The sequence below is a fragment of the Salvelinus alpinus genome, chromosome 2 (genome assembly GCF_045679555.1).
Source record: "Salvelinus alpinus chromosome 2, SLU_Salpinus.1, whole genome shotgun sequence".
Classification (NCBI taxonomy): Eukaryota; Metazoa; Chordata; class Actinopteri; order Salmoniformes; family Salmonidae; genus Salvelinus; species Salvelinus alpinus.
This window is the reverse complement of record NC_092087.1, coordinates 72,765,057-72,779,719: the sequence shown is the minus strand read 5'-3', so window position 1 is coordinate 72,779,719 and position 14,663 is coordinate 72,765,057. Positions and strand designations below refer to the sequence as shown.

At 46.7% G+C, this 14,663-nt stretch overlaps 1 protein-coding gene across 2 annotated transcripts in view; it reads left to right on the top strand.

Moving 5' to 3' along the window:
• The window catches only part of LOC139567708 (growth factor receptor-bound protein 2-like), a 40,561-nt gene that overhangs the window by 16,593 nt on the left and 9,305 nt on the right, over positions 1-14,663 (top strand). For both annotated transcript variants that reach the window (XM_071389141.1, XM_071389140.1), the window contains exon 2: positions 13,950-14,047. In XM_071389141.1, coding sequence (XP_071245242.1) covers positions 13,950-14,047 — 98 coding nt within the window. The remainder of the gene's footprint in view (positions 1-13,949; positions 14,048-14,663) is intronic.

Genomic DNA, 14,663 nt, shown 5'->3' with positions numbered 1-14,663 from the left:
TTGAGACTACATAACTTAAACTTAAATCATCAAATTTATTTATAAAGCCATTCTTACATCAGCTGATATCTCAAAGTGCTGTACAGAAACTGTGTGCTTTCCACTCCTTTCTATAGCAAATAACTACATTCAGAGTATCAAGTAGTAGCCTACCTGTTGGCTCTCGGTGTTGTAGCCTGTCTTTCTCATTTAACTTTTAGTTTTGTCATTTTAATTCCATCTTCCATTGACTAGCCTAGATATCTGCCACACGGAGCGTCTATCTATGATTGTAGCCTAGTGCCGGTTTGATGACTTCAGAACAGTACTTCCACTGGTAGTGACTGAGTGAAGGAAATGCGACTGTTACTTGTCAAACTGCTATGGAATGAAAGTCCAGCTTCAGTACTCCTCCACTTTGAACCACAACCAGAGGATGGGTATATTACGGGCATATTGTTCTGCTGTTCTCATTTGTTGCTCATATGGTAAGTACGTATTTTTTGCACGAGAAATATAAGGAAAGCTATTACTGCCACCAGTACAGGCATTGTGAAAAACACAAGGCTTGTCGTCAATGAATTGAGTGAGTCAGTTTCTGACGTGCTCAACTGATGTAGTGATGTCCCATTCCCTCGGCCTAATTTAGCTCTCCCTACCACTAGTTGCTCCATTTGAGTGCCACTCCTCCACCGAGCGACCCTCTAAAACGAGGAGGAGGGCTAAGAGGAGGTATTGGGAATAAGCCTTCCTCTCTGGTATAACCCTAGTCCTTGCGTGCCAACATATAGTACAGGACCCTCAACCCTAGTCCTTGCATGCCAACATACAATACAGAACTCTCAACCCTAGTCGTTGCGTGCCAACATACAGTACAGGACTCTCAACCCTAGTCGTTGAGTACCAACATACAGTACAGGACTCTCAACCCTAGTCATTGAGTACCAACATACAGTACAGAACTCTCAACCCTAGTCGTTGAGTACCAACATACAGTACAGGACTCTCAACCCTAGTCCTTGAGTACCAACATACAGTACAGGACTCTCAACCCTAGGCCTTGAGTACCAACATACAGTACAGGACTCTCAACTCTAGTCCTTGAGTACCAACATACAGTACAGGACTCTCAACCCTAGTCCTTGAGTACCAACATACAGTACAGGACTCTCAACCCTAGTCCTTGAGTACCAACATACAGTACAGGACTCTCAACCCTAGTCCTTGAGTACCAACATACAGTACAGGACTCAACCCTAGTCCTTGAGTACCAACATACAGTACAAGACTCTCAACCCTAGTCCTTGAGTACCAACATACAGTACAGGACTCTCAACCCTAGTCATTGCGTGCCAACATACAGTACAGGACTCTCAACCCAATATCTTTGAAAATAAATATAATTGGCTTTTAAAACATTTCAAAGCCTATCAGTATGCAAATTACAGAGTCAAAATAACTGCTCTCTTAGTGATGTGACTACTGACAAGTAACTCACTTTAACATCATTGTCTGGCCAGTACTAAAGGACTTCATATCGAAAATACAAATGAGATCTTTAGTTTAGTTGTCCCGATGCGACACCATGGACATATACAGTAACTACGTTGTATGATTTATGAATGGCAAGGATATATGAGATTGACTTTATTCAGTCAGTTCCACACCTTTTATAAACGAGTCAAGCTTGCTGTTCGTCAATCAAAGCACAGTAAATAGCCTATGCGCCACCACTCCGTGGCTGATTATGAAACACGCCAGGGTCCATCATTAGCTTTTTTTCTCACAGGTAAAAATGATCCAGTTAACGTTGGACGCTGGCAAAAATCTACCTGCATGAACAGAATTTCTACTGGCCCGGACATGGTGTAGTTCTTAAAGGGATAATTCAATATTTTGGCAATGAAGTTGCTAACTAGCATTAGCGCAATTGCTAACTAACATTAACACAAAGGCTGGAAGACTATGGTAACTGCTAGCATGCTAGTAGGTACCTAGCATTAGCTTGCAAAAACTACACCGACTTCCTTCATTGCCAAAACCCAGAAGTATCCCTTTAAATGAACTGGGGTCATGCAGGGCCTATAGGTTGGCATGCTTTCTCAAAATTCAGCTATTAAGAGGCTACATTTGGTTATTATATGTTTTTAAAAGCTGTGTAATATAATTCGGCAGTGTAAGTCATTACGCTATTCTTTAGAATTGCATTGTATTAATTGTATACGTTTTTGTTTCTAAAGTATGTCTTTTTGAGAAGATTTGAAAATAGGACGCTGCCTCTTTAAGAGTCCAAAAGACATATCACATGGCTACATACAGTAGGCTAGCCAAGACTAATACTACGTGTCTTTTTGTAGCTTTTTTTTTGCAGACTATCAACAGTAGCCAGCATATTGCTAGAATGTTTACTTTTGTAAATCACTTTCACTAAAAGAAGACAATAGGCTAAATGGATTTCGACTCATCGTTAGCACATTTTATTGGACGTGCAAATTCATGCTCCATCCCTCCGTGTAAAGAAACAGCACACACAACACACACACACCCAAGTACCGCGAGACGGGACAGACCGCAGACTGTCAAACCGTCAGTGTTCCCGGTCATCGCTCACTTTGTAAAGCATAACCTAGTTCAATAGTTATCCTCAAAATAGGATCAGTTGCCCCTGTAGCATCTGCTCGTCTGTCACCTGGGGTGAGTCAGTTAGCATTACCCCGCTAACTTGTTTACGCTAGCTCTAACGTGCCCAGGCCCGGCTGCCTGCTATGTCTCCTGTGAGGCGAGAGACATAGTTAGCATTAGAGGTACACCAGAGTGACTCATTCCTCCCCTAAGTAACCCCTGAGCTCATTCACAAGTGGTAGACGTCATACCACTCACTACACCTGCCAGTGGAGCAGGGCAGAGAGCAGGGTAGAGGGGTTAGCTTGTGGTGTGCATGTGTTTTGTGTGTGTGTGCTTTCTTCTCCTGCATTAAAAGCTCCTGTCGATTCTGCTTTCTCTCAATTCAAATTAAGGGCTTTATTGGCATGGGAAACATATGTTTACATTGCCAAAGCAAGTGAAATAGATAATAAACAAAAGGTCTCTCTCTCTCCCTGTCTCTGTGCTGACCCTGAAACTCTACTGTTGTTGACAGTTTACAGACATGGATAGAAAGCCCTCCCAGGGGGGGGAAGTGTCTGAGAGGGGCCATCTGGGCAGACTAGATTCAGAGGCCTGTCCCCTACACTGAGCCTCTCTAGTCTGAGTGGGCTTGTTGGGACTGCCTGTCAGAACCTAATGGGTCTGCTCTTTCACACTCTGTCGCTCTTTCTCTCTCTCTCGCTCTTTCTTTCTTTGTAATCCAGACAGCCCCAATCTGGGATCTCGTTAAAAGTGTCCCAGTGCTGTAGCTGGATTAGTGGTTTAGCTGTCGCTCCTCGCCCTTTATCCCCTCCTCCGACACAGGATAAATAGACCTCATGGATTAGCCCCAAAACAGAGGCTGGGACCGGTGCCAACCGGGCAGAACCGGGACAGGGGGCAGAGGGAGACACAACAGCACATAGCTCTCCAGGAAAGCAAGGCCCCAGCTGCTACAGGCTAGGCTCTTGGCACAATCCAAAATCCCAGAAAACTAGACGGTTGCGTAATGAATGAACCTCGATTACCACTGACTTTATCCAAGTGAAGGCTTGGATGTGTGGCAACTGGCAATGCAAGATTCATTCCAACTAGAGGATTGTGTAATGTTGTAGGGGCATACACCACTGCTTTGTACACCATGCTATTATACTATGCATCAATGTTTTAGTGTTGCTATTTCCATAAAGCAGTAGTTTGGATGATGTTGTCGACATGCTAGGTACCATGTTACTTAGCAGAGTATGCATCAATGCTTAATGTTGCTATTTTCATAAAGCAGAGGGTTGGATAATGTTGTAGACGTTTCAGAGGTCTAAACGGATGCAAATCACTGTGCTGTACATGGAAATGCACCACTTTGTTCACTGTACCAATTCCTACAGTATGCTTCTATAAATCGCTGCTTAAAGCACTATTTGTACGTTTTTGTGGAGACAAAGCAGATTCTTGTGAGTTTATGTAGAGCCTCTTCGTGGAAAGAAATGTACCGAACAAAAATATAAACGCAACATGTAAAGTGTTATAAAAGATTCCAGAAATGTTCCATATGCACAAAAAAGCTTATTTCTCTAAAACGTTGTGTAGCATTGTGTTTACATCCCTGTTAGTGAGCATTTCTCCTTTGCCAAGATAGTCAATCCACCTGACAGGTGTGGCATATCAATAACCTGATTAAACAGCATGATGGGTCACCTTGGGGACAGTAAAAGGCCACTCTAAAATGTGCAGTTTTGTCACACAACACAATGCCAAGTTGTCTCAAGTTTTGAGGGAGCGTGCAATTGGCATGCTGACTACAGGAATGTCCATCAGAGCTGTTGCCACAGAATTGAATGTTCATTTCTCTACCATAAGCCACCTCCAACATTGTTTTAGAGAATTTGACAGTACGTCCAACTGGCCTCACAACTGCAAACCACATGTAACCACGCCAGCACAGGATCTCCGTATCCAGCTTATTCACCTGGGGGATCGTATGAGACCAGCCACCCGGACAGCTGTTGAAACTGTGGGTTTGCACAACCAAAGAATTTCTGCACAAACTGGCAGAAACCGGTTGGAAGCTCATCTGCATGCTCTCTCAGGGAAGGTCATCTGTGTGTGCATCGTCCTCACCAGGGTCTTGACCTGACTGCAGTTCGGCGTAGTAACTCAATCAAGTTTATTTTATATAGCCCTTCGTACATCAGCTAATATCTCGAAGTGCTGTACAGAAACCCAGCCTAAAACCCCAAACAGCAAGCAATGCAGGTGTAGAAGCACGGTGGCTAGGAAAAACTCCCTAGAAAGGCCAAAACCTAGGAAGAAACCTAGAGAGGAACCAGGCTATGAGGGGTGGCCAGTCCTCTTCTGGCCGTGCCGGGTGGAGATTATAACAGAACATGGCCAAGATGTTCAAAATGTTCATAAATGACAAGCATGGTCAAATAATAATCAGGAATAAATGTCAGTTGGCTTTTCATAGCCGATCATTAAGAGTTGAAAACAGCAGGTCTGGGACAGGTAGGGGTTCCATAACCGCAGGCAGAACAGTTGAAACTGGAACAGCAGCAAGGCCAGGTGGACTGGGGACAGCAAGGAGTCATCATGCCCGGTAGTCCTGACGTATGGTCCTAGGGCTCAGGTCCTCCGAGAGAGAGAAAGAAGGAGAGAATTAGAGAGAGCATACTTAAATTCACACAGGACACTGGATAAGACAGGAGAAGTACTCCAGATATAACCAACTGACCCTAGCCCCACGACACAAACTACTGCAGCATAAATACTGGAGGCTGAGACAGGAGGGGTCAGGAGACACTGTGGCCCCATCCGATGATACCTCCGGACAGGGCCAAACAGGAAGGATATAACCCCACCCACTTTGCCAAAGCACAGCCCCCGCACCACTAGAGGGATATCTGACTAACTGACTTCAATAGGCAAATGCTCACCTTCGATGGCCACTGGCACGCTGGAGAAGTGTGCTCTTCACGGATGAATCCCTGTTTCAGCTGTGCCGGGCAGATGGCGTCGTGTGAGCGAGCGGTTTGCTGATGTCAACTTTGTGAACAGAGTGGCCCATGGTGGCAGTGGGGTTGTGATATGGGCAGGCAAAAGCTACGGGCAACAAACACAATTGCATTTTATCGATGGCAATTTGAATGCACAGAGATACCGTGATGAGATCCTGAGGCCCATTGTCGTGCCATTCATCCGCCGCCATCACCTCATGTTTCAGCATGCTAATGCACGGCCCCGTGTCGCAAGGATCTGTACACAATTCCTGGAAGCTGAGAATATCCCAGTTCTTCCATGGCCTGCATACTCACCAGACATGTCACCCATTGAGCATGTTTGTGATGCTCTGGATCGACGTGTACGACAGCGGGTTCCAGTTCCTGCCAATATCCAGCAACTTCACAAGCCATTGAAGAGGAGTAGGACACCATTACACAGGCCACAATCGACAGCCTGGACAACTCTATGCGAAGGAGATGTGTCGTGCTGCATGAGGCAAATGGTGTTCACCAGATACTGTCTGGTTTTCTGATCCACGCCCCTACTTTTTATTTTTTTTTAAAGGTATCTGTATTCCCAGTCCTGTGAAATCCATAGATTAGGGCCTAATTTATTTATTTAAATTGACTGATTTCCTTATATGAACTGTAACTCAGTAAAATCTTTGAAATTGTTGCATGTTGCTTTTTATATTTTTGTTCAGTGTAGATATAAATGTATTTCTTTTGCACGTTCCCCTCTGCAGTTGATACATTTTCTTGTCTGCCCTGATTCCCAACATGCACGCACACACACACTCTGATTCCCCTCACATAGTTCATTAAGTTTTCTGTCAGGTATCGCCCGTCTTTCTCCATGCGCCTCCACGGACACATTGGCTGTTTATCTCTCAGGGAGAAAGATAAGCTTACCTCCTGTGTGTAAGTGTGTGTGTGTGTCTCTCTCTCTCTCTCGGTCTCTCTCTCTCACTCTCTGTATTTCTTTCATTATGCAAAAAAATGTCTCTCCTTCCTTCTCTTCTACCATCTCATGTATATTAATGACGCACCAGAAACCAGTATTCGCCCTGAATGCCTTGTTCCCTGGCTGGTTGTGCATACTGAACACACACACACTGAAACACATAAATACATACACACACATTCCCCCCACTCAAACACCACACACAAGTCTCTCTTGTTTTGCCAGTGCGGGCAATTAGGAGGCAGAAGGCAGTAAGTGTGACGGAGTGAAGGTATAGAGGAGAGGAACCCCCTGTGGATATGATTTAGGTTTAAGAGCAAGTCTGCTGAGTTTTTCCCCTGATTGAATTCACACCCATGGTTATAATCCTGCAGTTTGATTCCTTCCCAATCCTCTCTGGTCTACACTCTGCAGTGGCAAAATACCCCCCTCTTCCATCTCCCTCTCCCCCTCTTCCTCTCCCTTTCTTCCATCTCCCTCTCCCCCTATTCCTCTCCCTTTCTTCCATCTCCCTCTCCCTCTCTTCTACATCCCTCTTCCTCTCTTCCACCTCCCTCTCTTCCACCTCCCTCTCCCTCTCTTCTACATCCCTCTTCCTCTCTTCCACCTCCCTCTCTTCCACCTCCCTCTCCCTCTCTTCCCTCTCCCTCTCCCTCTCTTCCACCTCCCTCTCTTCCACCTCCCTCTCCCTCTCTTCCACCTCCCTCTCTTCTACCTCCCTCTCCCTCTCTTCCACCTCCCTCTCTTCCACCTCCCTCTCCCTCTCTTCCACCTCCCTCTCCCTCTCTTCCACCTCCCTCTCCCTCTCTTTCACCTCCCTCTCCCTCTCTTTCACCTCCCTCTCCTCCCTCTTCCACATCCCTCTCCCTCTCTTTCACATCCCTCTCCCTCTCTTTCACCTCCCTCTCCCTCTCTTCCACCTCCCTCTCTTTCACCTCCCTCTCCCTCTCTTTCACCTCCCTCTCCTCCCTCTTCCACATCCCTCTCCCTCTCTTTCACATCCCTCTCCCTCTCTTTCACCTCCCTCTCTTCCACCTCCCTCTCCCTCTCTTCCATCTCCCTCTCTTTCACATCCCTCTCCCTCTCTTTCACCTCCCTCTCTTCCACCTCCCTCTCCCTCTCTTCCACCTCCCTCTCCCTCTCTTTCACCTCCCTCTCTTCCACCTCCCTCTCTTTCACCCCCTCTCCCTCTCTTCCACCTCCCTCTCCTCCCTCTTTCACATCCCTCTCCCTCTCTTCCACCTCCCTCTCTTTCACCTCTCTCTCCCTCTCTTCCACCTCCCTCTCTATCACCTCCCTCTCCCTCTCTTCCACCTCCCTCTCTTCCACCTCCCTCTCCCTCTCTTCCAACTCCCTCTCCTCTCTCTTCCATCTCCCTCTCCTCTCTCTTCCATCTCCCTCTCTATCACCTCCCTCTCCTCCCTCTTCCACATCCCTCTCCCTCTCTTTCACCTCCCTCTCCTCTCTCTTCCACCTCCCTCTCTTTCACCTCCCTCTCCTCCCTCTTCCACATCCCTCTCCCTCTCTTTCACCTCCCTCTCCTCTCTCTTCCATCTCCCTCTCTTCCACCTCCCTCTCCTCTTTCTTCCACATCCCTCTCCCTCTCTTCCACCTCCCTCTCTTTCACCTCCCTCTCCTCCCTCTTCCACCTCCCTCTCCCTCTCTTTCACCTCCCTCTCCTCTCTCTTCCATCTCCCTCTCTTTCACCTCCCCCTTCCACATCCCTCTCCCTCTTTCACCTCCCTCTCCTCTCTCTTCCACCTCCCTCTCTTTCACCTCTCCTCCCTCTTCCACATCCCTCTCCCTCTCTTTCACCTCCCTCTCCTCTCTCTTCCACCTCCCTCTCTTTCACCTCCCTCTCCCCTCTCTTTCACCTCCCTCTCTTTCACCTCCCTCTCCTCCCTCTTTCACCTCCCTCTCCTCTCTCTTCCACATCCCTCTCCCTCTCTTCCACCTCCCTCTCTTACACCTCCCTCTCTCTCTCTTCCACCTCCCTCTCTTCCACCTCCCTCTCCCTCTCTTCCACCTCCCTCTCTTCCACCTCCCTCTCCCTCTCTTCCACTTTCATCTCCCTCTCCCACCTCCCTCCTCTCTTCCACCTCCCTCTCCTCTCTCTTCCACCTCCCTCTCCTATCTTCCACCTCCCTCTCCTCTCTCTTCCACCTCCCTCTCTTCCACCTCCCTCTCTCTCTCTTCCACCTCCCTCTCCTCTCTCTTCCATCTCCCTCTCCCACCTCCCTCCTCTCTTCCACCTCCCTCTCCTCTCTCTTCCACCTCCCTCTCCTCTCTTCCACCTCCCTCTCCTCTCTCTTCCACCTCCCTCTCCTCTCTCTTCCACCTCCCTCTCCCCCTCTCCTCCATCCTTCTCTTCCTTTTACTCCTCGTCCATCATGCTCTTGTATGAGACCTTATTTAATTAATTTATTTAATACTTGATTTAAAGTATGAGAGAACATGGTGCAGTAGCATTGGCGTCCTATATTTAGATGTGGATAGGCATGCAAGGTGTGTGTGTGTGTGTGTCTCTGCGTGTTAGTTAGTATGCGTACATGCATGCATGTGGTTTTGCCACCCACAGCCATTGACAGACGTGTTCCACTCCCATGGTGAAGCGTGTTAACCGGGACCTTCCTCCCAGGTCATTTTATCTCATGTCACGTACAGCCCTATCTGGTGTCCTTCCTCCTGAAAACCCACGGTGGTTTTCAGACACACATACACACACACACACACAAACTGTAACACTTGGTTCCTCAGCGCAGCTGCAGCAGTAATGGGGCCATCACAAGACTATCACGTCTGGTTTAGGAGATGGCAGAATGAGGATTTGGGATGATCGTGATGGTGTGTGTGGCAGCTGTGAAGGAGATTACTCCGGGGCCTGATCTTGTAAATGTAAGCGCATCAATGCCCTTACAGAGGTTTACAACAAGGCAACGAGATCTGTCCAGAGGACTGTGCCTCAGCCACGACCAGTAACACTCTGAGGCAATTACCATACTGAGATATATCATTCACTACAGCCACTATGGTTCTGCATGCTGAATTGGAAGCAGACGCTTATAGCTTCACCCTACGTTAGCACGGTGGTTGCTGATGACATATACATACCATAGTGTCATTGTGCTTCTGTATAGAAAATGGAGAGAGAGAGAGAGAGGGAGAATCAATGTGTGCGGCAGGAAGAAAGAGCTAGGAGAGACAGATGTGTGTGCATGTCATTGCCCCAGCCAGTCAGCCTATTGTGACAGCTAGGCTACCTCTGTTTTTGTCCCTAGGCCTGATACGATCAAACTAGCAGATGGTATTATAGCACTGAGTGGTGTGGTCTCATTTCATGAAGTCGATAGACAGTTTTATGTTTTTCCAGCTTTAAAACACATTACCGGCCTCTGTTATGGGAAGGACAAACTGAATTAGACAGCCACTGATGAAACAGTGTACTGTACAACAAAATGTACTGTTAATGGTAGCCAGAAAAAAGACATTGACTGAAACGGACTTCATTGCCGTGTCGGATGGGTTTTACTAGTCTGTTTTGTTGGTCTCTTTCTTTGAAGTGCGCTTGTCTTTATTTGGCTGTAACAAATCCCTGGCTCAAATTCACTTAGCTGTAGTGCCAAATGCATGGCCGCGTTGCCTTTAGTTTTTCATAACATGCTCTCAAAGTCTTTATAGGAATTCAAAACTATGGGATGACAAAGGTATAGCCTTCCAAACCATGGATTAGATATGTTTTTAGAGAAACTCTCTCTTACGTCTTACTCGTCTGGTTGGGTTGGGAGGTTAATGTGAAGGGTATGCCTAGTTCTTACGAGTCAGCAAGCAAGGTGGAGAACGTCCACAGTACCCTTCTGTTATGACCCCAATATCGCCCCCCAAACCACACACACTCACTCACATACAGAACACATCCTCTACTTCTGTGTACATGTCTCTCTTCCCCCCCGTGTCTGTCTGTCTGTCTGTCTGTCTGTCTGTCTGTCTGTCTGTCTGTCTGTCTGTCTGTCTGAGCACTAGCTCCTTGTTTCCTAGCATTGGTGTAATTAGTTTTATCAGCAGCCGGAGCTCCTGCCTCGCTCAGGAGAGGGAGAGGAGAGTCATTATCTCCCTCATTTCCTTCCCTCCAGCTCGCACACACACACACACACACACACACACACACACACACACACACACACACACACACACACACACACACACACACACACACACACAGAGACACACACACACACAGACTGACAGACACACACACACACACACACACACACAGAGACACAGTGTTGCACATTTCCACACAGACATGGGAGTGCACAGGCAGGCACACACACACACACACACACACACACACACACACACACACACACACACACACACACACACACACACACACACTTACACTGGCATAGAGACGTTAGCTCATCCTCTCCTTCACCCTCAGAGATTCATGTATGAGCAGTATTCAGTCATACTAGAGGCCCTACATGTGTCTGTTAGGACTGTATTGGCTCTGACTCTTCACAAGGTTACAGCACCGCTCCTCTCTTCATCACTAGCAGTAGCTATCACTTTAGAATCCTGCTCAGGCCAACACAGCCCCCAGGGTACAGACGGGCTGTGACGGAGCACTGGGTGAGTCACCAGTACTGAGCAGCTGGATGTGTGTGTCTGGGGGGTGGAACTGTGTGTCACACTGTCTTTCTCTCTCTCTCTCTCTCTCTCTCTCTCTCTCTCTCTCTCTCTCTCTCTCTCTCTCTCTCTCTCTCTCTCTCTCTCTCTCTCTCTCTCTCTCTCTCTCTCTCTCTCTCTCTCTCTCTCTGTGTTTGTTTATCTCCTGCATTCTCAACCTGTGTGAGTGGTTATTACCGTGTTTTGCAGTCTGAGGTCATGCAGAGTTTAGAGGTACAGCCGGCCAGTGTTCAAAAGAGGCATGGGCCACACACACTGCGCTGGTCGTGCTATAGGAGGTACTGTGTGTGATTGGCAGATTGGGAAGCAGTCAGAGGCAGTAAACACACACCAGCCTCCCTGAGAACAAATAAGGGTATCCACCCCCTCATCTGTCACTTTCTGTGTGTGCGTTGTATGCTTGCTTATTTGTCTTAAACCCCTCTTCTCTGCCAATGGGAGATTTGAATTCAATTGAACAGAAATTGGGGCAGATTTTGCATATATTCAGATTTCTCTCCACAGGAAAAGGAGGTCAGCTAGTACAAAACTGGTTCCATATTTATAGTTATTTTTGGAACAAATATTTCTGGTAAACAGTGGGGTAATTCCACGGTTATAGAATGATGCTGAGATGTATTTCTGTATGTCAAACAAAAGCAGTCAACTCTTTGCACAAGGATGACATTTTCCACGGAACATTTTCCAAAAACCCATTTACTTGAGGAACTGTCACGTTCGTCGTACGAAGGAGACCAAGGCGCAGCGTGGTATGCGTACCTTCTTTAATATAATAAGAATGAACACTGAACAAACTAACCAACAAAACGTGAAGATATACAAAACGAGTGCTGACAGGCAACTACACATAGACAAGAACCCACGAACACCAAAGGGAAAAGGGCTACCTAATTATGATCCCCAATCAGAGACAATGATAAACAGCTGCCACTGATTGGGAACCATATCAGGCCACCATAGACATACAAATCACCTAGACCTACAAAAACCCTAGACATACAAAAACCCTAGACAATACAAAAACTAACGTACCCACCCTAGTCACACCCTGACCTAACCAAAATATAAAGAAAACAGAGATATCTCAGGTCAGGGCGTGACAGGAACGGTGCAGATTAAAAATGTTTGTGGTTTGTGCCGTCATTCTGTTACCAAACTTTGCATCTGCACAGTCCAAGTAAATGTGTTTCTGTAACATTTTCAGTAGCAGTTGTTAGAAGTCGTCCTTGTGCATAAAGTTGTATGGTTTGTTTAACTTTGCAATCATTGGTTTTTGTTTGACATGCATTTTAAAGTGAACAATCTGAGTCTCGGCATCATCCTGTTAGTGTAGAATTGCCCAGTAGTAGATGATGAAGATCATGGTACAATAGAAAGCATTTTAGGAATCACTGGCGCGGTTAGCTCCATTTTAAAATTGGCCCATATGTGACATCACAACTGTCTATACATTTACAACCCACTATTATTTACATTAGAAAGCCTAAAATATAACCCATGTATTTTTTTCCCTGCTTGATGCACATTATTTCCTGTCCTCTGTGTTTACAGTGGCAGTCCATTTCAATTATGGCCTGGTAAGAGTGGCGCCATCGCCCCATGGCAGAGACCGAGAGAGAAAGCTAAGATTAATGGGTGTTTACTGAGACCAGCGAAGGCTAAGAGACTGAGCCTGGCCATTTCTCTCCACTAAGATGACTGGTCATCCACCGTAGAGTGTGGAGACACCGTGGGAGACGATGCAGGTCCCACTCCCCAGTCACATCAGTGTTCTGTATGATGGTCTTGCTTGTGGGAGATGATACAGTCCCATGCTGAAGCTGAGTTGGTTTGGCATCAGACAGGGACAGGGAAATAAAGAGTGGAGGTGTAAGGCCATGTGTTTGAACTAGTCTGTCTAGGTAGAAGTTGCCTTTATAGACACACAAAAGCAATGTTTCACTCCAAAACAAACTCATCCTGAAAGAGCAATTCCACCAAGACTCATACTACTCCCACCCACACCTAAAATCCAATTTGTGTTCTATCAACCGGAATCCTCTTCCATCCAACCCTAAAAGCCCATCTAACTCGTTGTCTCTCAGGGAGCTCTCTTGGCCGGTTACGGAGTGTTAGTGTCAGCCGTTGATGCTGATGGATCCGGGGCCAGAGTGGTTGTGACAGATGGTGTCTCTGTGGGGACAGGAGGGGGTCTGCGTCTGGTGTAGTGGTGGCAGTCTGGTCAGGTCCCACTGTGGATCCTCCAGATGATCACGGTCAGGTTGACTGACCTGGACTAGGACTCATGGGGCCTGGGATGGGCCAGTCTGTCTGGAATGTCCTTTCACCTGGCTAGGCTTTGTGAATAGACGTATGGGAAGTTAGGGGGGAAATATGTACGGTACATGGTGTATATCATATCTTTCAGCTGGATTCACCTGGTCAGTCTACCATGGAAAGAGCAGTTCCTAATGTTTTGTTCACTCAGTGTATGTACAATACATGAATATAGAGGATCTGCATGATATTTCCTTAAAGAATATTTGTGGTTAGCTCATCCAATGGTTTCCACACCATTATGTTGGCTTTCATGTACCCACTTTGTCAGTTTTTTAAAATAATGTAGTCTTGTGGTCTTATGTTTGTCACGGCCATGCCTATAACCATTTGTGACTCTTTGACCAAACTCTCTTCCCTCTGTTTTGTGTCTTCAGGTTTTGAATGAAGAATGCGACCAGAACTGGTACAAGGCAGAGCTGAATGGGAAGGAAGGCTTCATCCCCAAGAACTACATCGAAATGAAGGGACACCCGTAAGTATGAGCCAGCCTTCGATACCAGTTGCCCTATATGAGCCTGCCACAAGTCCACATAAAACTGGAGAGACAAAATGGCGGCGTTCACCTCCCCCAAATTACCTCATGTTTAACCTGGAGCTCAAATTTGGGGTATCAAACGTGAGGTTCTAATGTTGGAAGGTTCCACTACTAGTTTGTGAAACGTCTTTTTCCCAAAGGGCATTTATTTGTGCTAAATAGCAGAAGAAAAGTAACTTCATAGACAGTTTAACTTCTCTAGTTCCCATGTTTAGAACCATTCGGAAGACACTTGAAACAAAGTCTAGCGATCTCCTGTGGCTAGGATAAATGCTCCTCTGGTCTGAAGATAAGGGGGAGAAAGGTCTCATGCTGCTGCTGTGGTCTGGAAGCTAGCCTGGAAGTGACCTGGCTTTTTAGAGCTCATTTGTGGGTTATAGGCCTCTGAGATCCATGTGGTCGCAGGGTTGTCGGTTTGGCATCCCAGAATCCCTCATCATGTGGCGTCGTCAGTCCTGATTCCAGAGTCTGTTTCTGCTGCGTCAGACCTATTAGGTTTCCCCCCACAATCGCCCTCTGGCCCAATATAGCCTCTGTAGATCTTTCTACATAC